This window comes from Cynocephalus volans, chromosome 1 (assembly GCF_027409185.1).
Source record: "Cynocephalus volans isolate mCynVol1 chromosome 1, mCynVol1.pri, whole genome shotgun sequence".
NCBI lineage: Eukaryota > Metazoa > Chordata > Mammalia > Dermoptera > Cynocephalidae > Cynocephalus > Cynocephalus volans.
The window spans coordinates 256,132,388-256,146,810 of record NC_084460.1 but is presented as its reverse complement, the minus strand read 5'-3'; the positions used below and the strand labels follow the sequence as shown (position 1 = coordinate 256,146,810).

The 14,423-nt window shown below is 35.1% G+C and overlaps 1 protein-coding gene across 7 annotated transcripts in view; it reads right to left on the bottom strand.

Annotated features, from left to right (window-relative positions):
* The window catches only part of PMS1 (PMS1 homolog 1, mismatch repair system component), a 108,372-nt gene that overhangs the window by 64,892 nt on the left and 29,057 nt on the right, over positions 1-14,423 (bottom strand). For 6 of the 7 annotated variants that reach the window (XM_063094612.1, XM_063094631.1, XM_063094623.1 and 3 more), the window contains one exon: positions 7,606-7,769. The exons of the other annotated variant lie outside the window; for it this stretch is intronic. In XM_063094612.1, the coding sequence (XP_062950682.1) occupies positions 7,606-7,769 (164 nt within the window). The remainder of the gene's footprint in view (positions 1-7,605; positions 7,770-14,423) is intronic. 7 annotated transcript variants of the gene reach the window in all.

The window sequence follows — 14,423 nt, the reverse complement described above, 5'->3', positions numbered from 1 at the left end:
AACTATTTGAAGAAGTTCTACCCAAGGGGAGGAACTGGCCTTTCTAATGAATGTAGTAACAGAAGGGAGGGCTGACTTTTTGGGCACAATTGTAGACAGGTAGGTAGTCTGTGGAAGTTCTCAATTTTCTCACTACAGTAGGAAGCAAGATCAGCAGATGAGAGTGAAGATAGGGGAAAAGGTGTTAGATGTTTGAGGATAAAACATAAAAAATAGTCATGTGAGACATTGCACCTCAAAGTGTGGTCATCTATGGACCAGGAGCAGTTGTATCACCTGCAGGCTTATTGAAAATGCAGAATCTCAGGCTCTACCTGACTTACTGAATCAGAATTTGCATTTTTTATCAAGATTCCCAGGTGACTGTATGCACCTTAAAGTTTGTTTAAGGCACTGATGTAGGAGACCAAGAAAGAAAAGGGACTAGAGATACACAGTATGACTACCAAACAAGCATTAAGATTATGATCATGAATTTAAAGTGGTACTAGTCAACATGAGTGTGTGTTTTCTTCCACTACATTCAGCTACACTGGTTCAGGCACTACAATGATAAAAAGATGGATTTAACCAGGATTTGCTTAATCCAACAAGGACAATTAAGTGAGAAAGGAGCAAGAGAATTAAGAGAGTGTCTAAGGAAAGAATGATAATGATGGACCACAGAATTTAAGTAGGGGAAGGAGACAACTAAGGACATCAGGGAACAAGAAACAGTTAAAAAGGCAGTAAAATCAATGGATCTTAGATCCAATAGAGTCTAAGGATTGTTGGAGGTAGTAAGATGGAGAGACAGGCAGTGCTGGTTAGAGATGGCATACTTAACACTGAAATCATGGAGTGGGTACAGTTTTTGGCAATGACAAAGTCTATGTTTGGCCACAGGAATGAACTGCTTAGGTAGACTGAAGAATAAAATCTCTGGCAGAGAGGAAATAAAAGATCTGAAAAGCTAGGAAGAACTATCTATGTAGATACTAAAAATCACTGGAATGATAGTGATCCAGGAAGGAGTCTAAGGACATGCGATTCAAAGCTGAGTGGAATTTTTAGAGGGAGAGGAGAAAGAATGGTCCGGTAGTAGCAATGAGACCCAGTTATGAGGAACGGGAGAGAAAACAGTTACCACTCAAAAGGGCTATAGGGGATATATGGTCTTCAGGGAGAGCCAGATTTCATAGTTTTCATTATTAGAGCAAGAAAGTGATCAATGAAAAGCTAAGGATACAGGAGATTTAATTTAGGGTGGATTTCAGATGAGGATGTGTGAAAAACAGTTAGAAAGAGCAATGATTTGTATAAGAATAAGAGTCCAGGGCGATAAGGGATGATTTAAAGACCCAGGCTTCTTGTGTTGACTGACATAAAGAGGAATAAAAACATGATGAGATTAGTCCTGATGGTCTCAAAGCAGTTAGCAGTTGCAAGACTGACTTTTTAAGGGGAAGGCTGGAGAGGTCTTGTCAGGATTATGGAGTTCTGGGATTCTCATTTGACACCTGAAGATGGAGGCATGGAGGGAAGAGAGGTAGTCTTGTCCTGAGAGCAAAGGCTCACTAACAAGTTCTACTAATGGAGATTTATAGACAGATGGTCTTATACCCCACCGCTCTGGGCTCTCATCTGACCCCTACCAATGAAAGCCTAGGAAGAAGTCTTACTTTCTGTCTGTACCAGATAATTTTTCTCACTCACAAGGATTTTTCTCAGAGATTCTGTTGTGCCTCTCCTGCCTCACCATCCAATAATTAGTATAGAATTGAATCCCAATTGTGAAGAAGGTTTGAGATTCCTGTAAGTCTCTTAGGTCTTAATCAAATTAGGGCTGCGACTGAATTCCTTTGAATATTTTACAGCAGCTAAGATGACATTTTACCCATTCAGAGCAAGTAAGAACTTCTGTGATGGGGTAAGACCTATCTCTATACACTAATATATAAAAGCTAATATACATCAGCTCCAAGCCAGCCAAGACACTTGTTAAATATCCACCCTTTAAGACCATGATCAAAACCCATCCACCATGAAGGATTCTCTGACAAGTCCAGACAAGTAATATTTTCCTCCTCTCAATTTCTATAGTATTTATCAATATCATTTGACAACCATTCAAGTTTTCATTATTCTTTTCACCTATTTGAATGTTTATACACTTTCACATCTTATCTCACTTATGCTGTAACCTCCTTCATAGTGCAGGACATCCCATAACCTTCCAAAGTACCTACTCAATGCTCTGTATCTAGTAGTTGTGAGGAAACCATAGTAAAAGAGAATGAATGTTCCATAAAAATTTAGAGATTTGAATGTTAGTTCATCCTTTACTATATTCAACATTAAGTTCTTGGGAATCCACTCAAACTCTTGGGATCACATAAAGATAAAATAAGAGGGAGAAAGGATTAAAAACACTATTTGCTAAAAGATTTGGGGCAAGACAAAAATGGTTTTCAGGGTCCTTCATCTGTAAAGATCTAGGAATCCTTCTGCCTTCTATAATTTTATGACTGATATATGAATCAGTTCAGCAGACCTTCTAAGTGACAGAAATGTGAAACTCCAATTTTGTAAGAAAGAAATGTAAGTGCTCAAGATATATGCAGACATCCTTAAATATCAAAGAGTTTTAGAGTTGAAAAGAGCCTTAGAGATAATCTGATCAACTTTCACTGGTCTAAGCTCAAAAACCTAGATTTGTGCAGGACTTCCTGATAGGCATTAACAATTGAAAGAGAAATCTACAGTGTTGGAGTAGAAAAATGTTATTAGGACAAATAATAAGTATATAAAATGCACTTCGTTAGAGGATCAGTAAAGGAATAATTATGTAGTTCTATTTGACTAAGTTAGTAGAAACAAAATATATTAAATTGATAGCGCTTAGAGACTGTCCCTGTAAAGTGTTTTCCCACCACTGCCCCATCCATGCAGTATTTATATATTTCTTAATTAGCTATAATGAAGACATATCAGTGACTTACAGGAAAAGAAATAGACTAGAATAGTATATGAATACAAGTGAAAATATACTCTATAAAAATCTAAGAGGTCACTTTGGAATCCAAAAGGATGAATCTCCCTCAAAAGATCTGTTTTATGAATAAATATTATGAGGAAGGTTTGAGAGGCCAAAGTGTTTAAATCTGGTGCTTTAAACATTTATGTACTTTTGACTTCAGCACTAACTCACTCATTCACTGTTACATCCTCGCTATGCAGTGAATGAGTGTTAAGGGGAACACAGACGACTTAGATGCAGCCCCCCCATAAGAGGCTGCTGAATGGGGGAAACAATGCAAATTACTGCCACTGAAGCAAAAATGACATAACAGAAATATGCAGATGCTGGGGGGTGGGGGGATAAAGGAAGACTTCAGAGACTCCTCTAACAGTGTAAATAAACATCAAAAATCAGAAATCAACTGCACTAAAATTTAACTTTAACTGTCATCTTTTCCATATAACATTCCACAGAATTTAGGTGAAAAGTAAAAGAAAGTAAGGTAACAAAGAGGAAAAAATGAGAACCATTTAATATATTTAGTTGTTATCGATTTGCAAGTACCCATACCTACTGCCAAACAAAAAAACCAAACATGATTGATAATTAGGCCCAAGCTAACCTAAAATATATCTAAAGGAACATCCACCTTTGTTAATTGAAAAAGAAACAAAAACAAAACCTACCTAAACTTCCAAGGTTGGCACTGGAAGAATCATTTATTCATAAAGAAGGGGAATTTGAGCCATAGTCCTGAATTGGAATCTCTCTTTGATTATGCTGCCTCCACAATGCTGGCTAAGATTGGTTTTGGGTGTGGGTGGGTATGGGTGTGTATGTGTGTGTGTCCTTTTAACAACAGTCCAATCGTGCCAAAGGACTTTTCCTTGATCTGCCATAGCACAGATGAAACAAAGCTAGGATATTCAAAATGACTCAAGTAAAAGGCATAAAATAAGGCTAAAATGAACAAAGATAACACCATGAATGTAGAAGATATAGATTATAAGGTACCACTTATTTTCAGTTTATAATCCAAATCTTCAGCCATCATCACAAAAGAGTACCCTGCTAGAGACCCAGACAACTACATCAAGAGAGGGAGCCACCACACTCACTACTACCAAATCTCCACAGCCAGTTTTCTAGGTTTCTGTTATTGGCTAAGGCCCTGCCTCTTCCCAGACTGAAATCAGAGATATCAAACCCTTCAGAGCTGTGTTATCATTCTTCCAGACCTCAAAAAAAAAACCCGACAACAACAACAACAAAAAACTAAACTCAATAAACCTTACTACTCATGTGACATGGAGGTAGGAATAGGAGAAAAGCCATTCCTTAATTCATGTCTCTGTCTTTTCTAACAGATAAAACTTTATGTCAATGATATCCAATTCGGCTTTTGCAGTACAAGTGAGCCTCTAACTATCAAGACAAAATTCAATTTAAAACAATTTTTAAAACCACAAAATTTTCGAAAAAGCAGAGTGTTCACAAAAATCAACAATTATAAAGCATGAGAGTAGCATTTATTTGAAATTACTCCTTTAACATTATGTTCTGAACTGGTGGTCTATGAAATTATTCATGTCCATATGAACTGGCTAAGAATACTAAACTGGTTCCAGATATCATCACATTTAGAAAAACTTCTAATTCTGGGAAATAACTGCTTTATAAATGAAAATATATACAGCAGGACCTCACAGGGATTCAATTACTATAACTAAAGCTGAAAACTGTAATGCTCATCTAAGAAATGGTTCTAGCAATTCTCCAAATAATATCTACTTTAAATAAACTCACTGAATCCACTTGTAAATTATTTCCCGTTGGCTGTCTCATTATTCAATATGCTTTCAAGGAACATGGTGATGAAAGAAGAAAAATACCTTTCTAACATAACCATACTGGCAAGAACATCAACATTATCAGTATTCAAAGAATGTCTTGGCAGGTTAAACCTTCATAAAAAGAAGGAACACTATCTAATCCAAGTTATCAAAATAGCAATAGTACTTCTCATATTATGTACAATAAGATTGTTTGTTTCCAATGCAGAAAAAAAGAAAGAAAAGACACGAAAATTGTCATGTTTAAATTTTAAGAAAAGGCCAAAAAATTCATCACAAAAGCACATAAAGAATGATGAAAATAAGCAAGTTTAAAAGAAAATCACTAAAAGCAGAATAAGACTCAATGTTCAAAGAGATTTATGATAACACATCAATGCTATTTTGGGAGTTTTAACAATATATTTTAACATTTTTAAGGCACAACAGCACGATTAAGAAAATAAAGTAGAAAAATAATCTATACAAAGAGAAAAAAGCTTGAAGATAGTGTGTTCTAATTTGGTCCATAATTTCCTCGTGTAGTAACAGCTTAATTTGAATATTAAGACTTTTCATAATCTTCTATTACTTTCATGGTATAATACGTTCAGCATACTCTCTGCGATTTGAACTGTACCTGAAATTACTGAAGGCCATAAAGAGACTTGTGATTGCCTAATATAAGTTCAGATATAATGTTCTCCAAAAATAATAAAATATAGTATATAACAAAATACTGCATTCCATTCTACAAAGAAAATGACTACATTAATAATCTTATATTGCTTGGGAAAATGATATAAACTTATCAAAAACTTAGAAGATCTATATATGACTTTAAATGAATAAGAACGATTCTCATACCATTTCCTATATTTCAGATACATTAATCTTCATTATGTGAGGCAATAACCTTGTTTTCATCTATCACATATTCTCTTACTCAAAACTTTTTAGTTGTAATTGCTTTGCTTTTACAAATAAATAATTCCTATCACTGTTCATATTTTACCTTTATCATCTGTTTTCCCTTCCTGATTATTATGTTTCTTCTGACCTTGGTCTTTTCTTAACTTGAGGACATTAAACTTTTAATCACTAAATGTCCTCTGGATCAAGAGGTCACAGGGTTATTTATATTAGCAGGATGAGCCTCCATCCATCAACATCCTTAGGAATCACAGCATGGTAGAGCTGGAAGGGATCTCAAGGTATCATTTGGTTGAGCTCTATGCCAGCAGGAACAGGTGGTTGACTAGCCTTAGTTTTTGTCTTTCTTTTTTATTTTTTTTTAACATGACCAAAGATTTTTATAAATATTTCACCATGGCTTGGTTTAATAAAGAATCTTCTTGATAATGAGTAAAAAGACAAGGAGTAGGAAGAAAACTGGATCAAAAAAGGTTCTGACCTCAGCACTATTACTTTCTGTAAAATATGAAGCAACTCCTTTGACTGCTCTGGGCTTCAAGTTCCCCATACAAATAGAAAAATAGAAATAATATTGTCTACCTCACAAAGTTACCGTAAGTGCTCTGAAACCTGGAAAAGAACTATATAAATGTTAAGTAGTAGTAAAATGGGACAAGAACGATAAGAGTGTGAAGAACCTGCACTCCAAGACATGCTGTTTCAAATCTTATCTCAACAATTCCTTAGCTGTGCAACACTGAGCAAAAGTATTAAGCCTCTGTGAACTCAGCTCAGAGGACAACTGCAAAACTGATATAATGTCTACCTCTCTTGGTTGTTGCTGTGAAGATGGCAGGAGATTAATGTACCTAGCATAAGTCCTGGCATTATGTAGTCCCTCAATAAATTTTAACTCCCTATTTCCCATCAGGCTTCCACACTGCTGTGTGGTTCTGCTCTCCTTCCATTAAATATTTCAAGGTGACCATGTGGAATTATAAGAAAAACAGAACAATCAGAAAGTATGTTAAACTTTCTTTCCCCTAAACTCATCAAGCAACAAGATGAGTCGCAACAAGATGAGTATCTTCTCTTATCAGCCTGCTTTGAAAAATAAAAAGAAATGAGCTAGAGTTTCCTTCAAAAAACAAAACTCTTCCAAAAAAGAAACAGTTTAAAAAAGTTTAGAAAAGGCGAAAATGACACTAAATTGTGAACTCTTTAAAGGAACAGAATTAGTTTTACTCATCTTCGTATTTTCAGAATCACTGCACCTGACAAAAGCATTTCTTCGATGAAAAAGTCTGCTGGGGGAATCACTAATTTTCAAGATTAAGAAATGAAAGGTTTCATCTGATTTTCTATAGATATTAGGTGACAAATTAAACATACTGTTTATATAATAAAGATAAAACTAAACAAAGGTGGACAAATTTTTTGAAAAAAAGATTCTTTATATATTCATGTTGAGCTGCTATAACAAAGTTTAATAAACTGGGTAACATATAAACAATAGAAATTTATTTCTCACAGTTCCGGAGACAGAGAAGTCCAAAATCAAAGCATCAGCAGACTTGGTGTCTGGAGAGAGCCCACTTTCTGCTTAATAGATGGCACCTTTTCACTGTGTCCTCACATGGTGGAAAAGGAAAGTAGCTCCCTGCGATCTCTTTTATAAGAGTGCTAATTTCATTTACCTCCCAAAGGCCCCATGTTCTAATACCATCACACTGGAGATTAGATTTTCAACAAATGAATTTTGTCTGGAAACATTCAGTCTACAGCACTAATGATTTAGATAAACTGTCCCTTTATTGTATCACATACCAGAATAATTGAAGGTATACTAATACTTACCTTGTTATGTGCAAAAACAATCCGTAAGTCAGGTTTAAGGATACCATAGCTCATAAGGAGATCTTGAACTTTTTTAATTTCATCTTTACATTTTTTAGCAGTTGAGTAAAATTGTTTTCTTACAGGTAGATTCTTAAATAATCTTAAAGCAGTTACTGTTGTACCTGTTGGCATATAAGATGAAAGAATATTTGGATTTTGAAGGAACTTCACAGATCTTCAAATTCACATATAATCAGTAATTAACCCCTTCTAACATGGAAGTCCAATCCTCCTCCAAATCTGTGAAGCCAAAGGCTCAACTGTGCAAACTACTGTGATCCCCTGCTACACTCTTCTTTTTGAACAAGATTGACCTGTGAAGTATGATCTCCTCTGTGTGTTCTAGACAAGAGCAGTCTTATTTCTACCACTGCAGAAACACACAGGCTCGCCAGAATGAGTATCTTAAAAAATTCCTTGGAGGGTAGAAGGCAGGAGTATGTCCAGGAACCGCAGTCTACTCCACCGCTTCAAACACTACTTCCATGTGGGTGGTCCACCACAACCACCACCCCGCAAGGGCAGCTCATCACCAAAGCAGCAGTCACAGCCAACACGCAAACAGCCTGCTGGCCACTTGACTGCATTGACACAAAGAGAGTCACCAGTGGAGTCTGGAAAAAGAGAAGCAAATCTCTCTCCTCAAATCCTACTCCAAAGAAATAGAAGAACCAACTGCTACACCAGATGACCAGAAATCAATGTAGAGATACTAGAAATATGAAGAACAAAAAAAAAAAAAAAAAAGACACCACCAAAGGAATACCATAATTCTCAAACACCAGACCTCATAGAGCAGGAAACCTTTGAAATGACTGAAATGGAATTCTGAGCAACAATCTTAAGGGAACTCAATGACATACAAGAAGACTCAAATGACACAATGAAGTGAGAAAAACTATTCAGGATACGAAGGAGGAAATCTACAAAGAGATTAAGACCTTAAAAAAGAATATAGCAGAACTCCTGGAACTGAAGGACTCACTCAACAAAATAAAAAACACAACCAAGAGCTTACACAGCAGGTAGAAGCAAGCAGAAGAAAGAATTTCTAATCTTGAAAACAGTCTTTTCAAAATACTCCTGGTGGACAAAAAAAAGAAAAAAGTACTTTAAAAAAATGAAGAAAATCTAAGAGAGCAAGTAGACAACCTTAAGCACACAAACATCTGAATCATGGGTGTTCCAGAAGGAGAGGAGAAAGGAAAAGGCATTAAAACCTTATCCAATGAAATAATGGAAAACTTCCCAGATACAGAGAGAGAAAGACAGACCTTAAGATCAAGGAGGCTCAGAGGTCCCCAAAGAGATCCAATCCAAAAAGATACTCCCTAAGAAACATTATAGTCAAACTGGCTAGCTCCAAGATAAAGAGAAAATCTTTAAAAAAGCAAGAGAGAAGTGTCAAGTCACCTCTAAGGGAGTCTCTATCAGACTAAGAGCAGATTTTTCAACAGAAACTCTATAGGCCAGAAGAAAATGGGATGATATATTCAAAATACTAAAAGAAAAAATTGCCAGTCAAGAATAGTATAACTGGCAAGGCTATCCTTCAGAAATGAAGGAGAAACAGTGTATTTCCCAAAGAAACAAAAACTACAGAAGTTCACCACCACATAACCAGCCCTACCATCAAGTGAGCCCTGCATCTGGAATGTGAAAAATGAAAATAACTACTGTGAATACACAAGAACAAAACCCAATGGTAGGAAAAAAAAACACAAACGAGAAAAAGAAACTAAATCTTACCGCCTAAAAAAAACCCAACAAACATGAAATGTAAACAATAACAGGGGAAGAAAGGAACAAAAGATATTTAAAACATCCAAATAAAAATTGATAAAATGCCAAAAGTAAGACAATACCTTTCAATAACAACCTTACATGTAAATGAATTAAACTCCCCACTCAAAAGACACAGACTGATTAAATAAAAAGCTAGACCCACGTATATGCTGTATTCAAGACACTCACCTCACCTGTAAAGACACACACAGATTAATAGTGAAGGGATGGAAAAAGATATGCCACAAAAATAGAAACCAAAAACGAGCAGAAGTAGCTATTTTTATATTGGATAAAATAGACTTTAAGCCAAAAACCATAAAAAGAGACAAAGGCCACTATTTAATGACAAAGGCATTTATCCAGCAAGAAGACATAACAATCATAAATATACATGCACCCAACATCAAAACACCCAGATATATAAAGCAAATGCTATTAGACCTAAGAAAAGACATAAACCCCAATACAACAGTAGCTGGGGACTTAAACACCACTCTCTCAACATTGGACAGACCATCTAGGCAACAAATCAACAGACATAGTGTTTAAACTACACTTTGGACCAGTTGGACTTGTCAGATACCTACAGAACATTTTATCCAATATCCACAGAATATATATTCTTCTCATCAGCACATAGAACATTCTCCAGGATAGACCACGTTAGGTTACAAATGAAGTATCAACAAATTCTAAAAAACTAAAATCACTTCAAGTATCTTTTCAGACTGTAACAACTTAAAACTAGAAATCAATAACAGGCAAGACTCTGGAAACTATAGAAAAACATGGAAATTAAACAACATGCTCCAGAACAACCTATGGTTCCAAGAAGATATTAAACAGGAAATCAAAAAATTTCTGGAAACTAATGAAAATAAAACACATCTTATCAAAACCTGTGGGATACTGCAAAAGCAGCACTAAGAAGGAACTTTATTACAATAAATGTTTACATCAAAAGAAAAGAAAGATTTCAAACAATCTAATTCTATACCTTAAAGAACTATAAAAAGAAGAACTATCCAATCCCAAAATTAGTAGACCAAAAGAATGAGTTAAGATCAGAGCAGAACTAAATGAAAGAGACCCAAAAAATGATACAAAAAGATCAACAAAAAGTTGGTTTTATGAGAAGATAAACAAAATAAATAAGCCATTACCTAGATTAACTAAAAAAAGAAGAGAAGATCCAAAAACAAAGAATCAGAAATGAAAAAGGAGACATTACAACCAATACCACACCAATAAAGGAACATTAGAGACTATTATGAACAACTATATGCCAACAAACTTGAAGAACTGGAGGAAACTGATAAATTTCTGGACAAATACAAACTACCGAGACTGAAGCAAGAAGTAATAGAAAACCTCAACAGACCAATAACAAGCAACAACATGGAAGCAGTCTTCCTACAAAAAAACCCCAGGACTGGATGCCTTTACTGCTGAATGCTATCAAACCTTTAAAGGGGAATTAATACCAATTCTCTTCAAACTATTTCAAAAAATTGAAGCAGAGGCCACTCTCCCAAATTTATTCTCAGACCAGCCTCACCGATACCAAAACCAAAAATACAACAAAAAAAGAAAACTATATGGCAATATCACTGATGAAATAGGTGCAAAAATCCTCAATAAAATTCAGCAATCAGAATATAGCAACATATCAAATTATACAACATCATCAAGTGGGATTTATCCAAGGCATGCAAGGATGGTTCCACATACACAAATCAATAAATGTGATACAGCACATCAGCAAAATCAAGGACAAGAACCATATGATTATGTCAATAGACATAGAAACAGCATTTGACAAAATTCATCATCCTTTCATAATAAAAACTCTGAGCAAATTAGGTATAGGAGGAACAAATCTCAGCACAATAAAAGCCACATATGACAAACCCACCACCAATATCATCCTGAATGAGGAAAAGCTGAAAGCCTTTCCCTTATGAGCAGGAACAAGACAAGGATGCCCACTCTCACCACTCCTATTTACCATAGTATTTGAAGTGCTAGCCAGAGCTATCAGGCAAGACAAAGAAATAAACGGGCATCCAGATCAGAAAAGACAAAGTCAAACTGTCTCTGCTTGCAGATGACATTATCCTATACTCAGAAAAACCTAACGACTCTACCAAAAAAACTCTTAGACCTGATAAACAATTTCAGTAAAGTTGCAGGATACAAAATCAATACACAAAAATTATATTCTAATAACAAACTAGCAGAAAAAGAAATCAAGAAAGCAAGCCCATTTAGAAGTCACTAAAAAAATAAAATACCTAGGAATGAATTTAACAAAGGAGGCGAAAGATCTCTTCAATAACTACAAATCCCTGTTGAAAGAAATTAAAGAGGACACAAAGATGGAAACACATTCCATGCTCTTGGATTGGAAGAATTAACATTGTGAAAATGTCCATACTCACCAATGCAATCTACAGATTCAGTGCAATACCCATCAAAATACCAACGACACTCTCACAGAAAAAGAAAAAAACAATCCTAACATTCATATGGAACAACAAAAGATCCCGAACAAAGCAATCCTGAGCAAAAAAAAAAAAAAAAAAAAAAAAAGCTGGAGGCATAATACTACCTGACTTCAAATTTTACTACAAAGCTATAGTAACCAAAACAAAATGGTACTGGCATAAAAATAGACACTGAGACCAACAGAGCAGAATAGAGAACCCAGAAATCAACCCACATATTCACATCAAACTGATTTTTGACAAAGGCAACAAGAAGACACACTGGGGGAAAGAATGCCTCTTCAATAAATCATACTGGGAAAACTGGACATCCATTATGTAGAAGAATGAAGCTAGACCCATAACTCTCACCATATACCAAAATCAACTCAAAATGGATTAAAGACTTAAATATTAGACCTGCAACTAAAACTCCTAAAAGAAAACATAAGGGAAATAGGACTGGGCAAAGACTTTATGAATATGACTCCAAAAGCACAGGAAAGAAAAGAAAAAAAATAAACAAATGGGATTATATCAAACTAAAAAGCTTCAGCACCACAAAAACAGTAAACCAATTACAAAAGGGGTAAAGGAGCTGAAGAGGCATTTCTCAAATGAAGATATACAAATGGCCAATGGACACACGAAAAAATGCTCAACATCACCCAGCATCAGGGAAATGAAAATCAAAACCACACTGAGATATCATTTCATGCCAATTAGACTGGCCATTATCGAAGACAGAGAATAACAAATGCTGACAAGGATGTGGAGAAAGGGGAACCCTTCTACACTGTTTGTGGGACTGTAAATTAATGCAGCCATTATGGTAAACAGCATGGAAGTTCTTCAAACAACTACAGATAGAACTGCCATTCGACCTAGCAATCCCACTGGATATATACACAAAGGAATGGAAATCATCATGTCAAAGGGATACCTGCACTCCCATGTTTATCACAGCTCTGTTTACAACAGCTAAGAGTTGGAACCATCATGTCCATCTGTGGACAACTGGATAAGGAAAATGTGCTATATACACACAATGGAATATAGTCTGTCATAAAACAGAATGAAATTCTGCCATTCTCGGCAACATGGATGAACTTAGAGAAAATTATGTTAAGTGAAATAAGCTAGGAACAGGAAGAGAAATGTGGCATATCCTCACTCATAAGAGGGAGCTAAAAAAATACACATATAAATAAAAAAAGAAAGATACAACAATCATAATACTTCGTTGGGCTTTCTCAAAAGGAGAGAACGAAAGAGGCCACCAGAGGTGGGAAAGGGTAAAGGAGCAAAGGGTTAGTGAGAAATTGGTAAAGGGCTACAAAATGAGATTACATTGTATAATGTTAAATATACTAATTATCCTGATTTCAGCATTATATATTGCATACAGGTATTGATATTCAATTCTGTATCCCACAGATATATACAATCATGTTTCAATTTTTAAAAAAATCTGCTGGTATTCAAATCACCTGGAGATGATGCTTATTCCTCACCTTAAAATACAATAAATATGTGGTATGAGACTAAACAGTGTATGTGATAACTGTAATCATTGCACTAAAAATTCTTACTTGAAATAATACCTAACAACTTGGTTTAATTTCTAATAATATCTAACAACCTGGTTTAATTCAACAATAAACACTGAAAACAGGATAATCTAGTAAAAGAACTTTATTTGCTCATGAATTCATTTCACTAAAATGTTTAAGAAAGGTATAAAAATTATACTGTTTTACTATCAGATTAATAAATATGTTTTATTTAAAACAACACCAGCAAAGCCACACACGAAATTAGGACTGAATGTTTGTCATGGTCATATACAATAGTTCCATGTCTTAAAAACACTGAAGATTCACCAGCTAATCTCAGACATATTAAATCAATCTCCCCATGTGATTCTAATGAACGTATAGCTAGAGTTGGGAATGAATGCATTAAGGAGTCAAAAATCAATATAATTTGCTGTGAGAGACTGTCCTGTGCACTGTAGAATGTTTCGCAGCATCTCTGGCCTCTTACACACTAGTAGCACCCGCCCCAGTTGTGACAATCAAAAATGTCTCCAGATATTGACAAATGTCCCATGGCGGATAAAAGTGCACACAATTGAGAACCACGGATTTAGTATATAGCAACTAGCATCTTTTTTCTTTTTAAATAAAATAGAATATAAGGATAGAACAGGCTAAATTAGAACATAAAATAGAGTGTATCAGACATAGTAAAGATACATACTGTTACGTGAAATTGTTGTTTTGATTGTTTGTGTAAATAGGGTTGCTATGTAATCTTACTGTGAATTATAGTGGAAAAGGCTAAATGTTGCAGTAAAAGATTAATCTTTGTCCTATTGCTTATAACACAGGGCAGAAATACAAAGAAATGACAATATATAAAAAAAGGAAATATAACACTTAAAAAGCTTAGCATAAAATCAGGAGTTTCAAGAGAAAAAGAAAAAAATGGAGATGTATT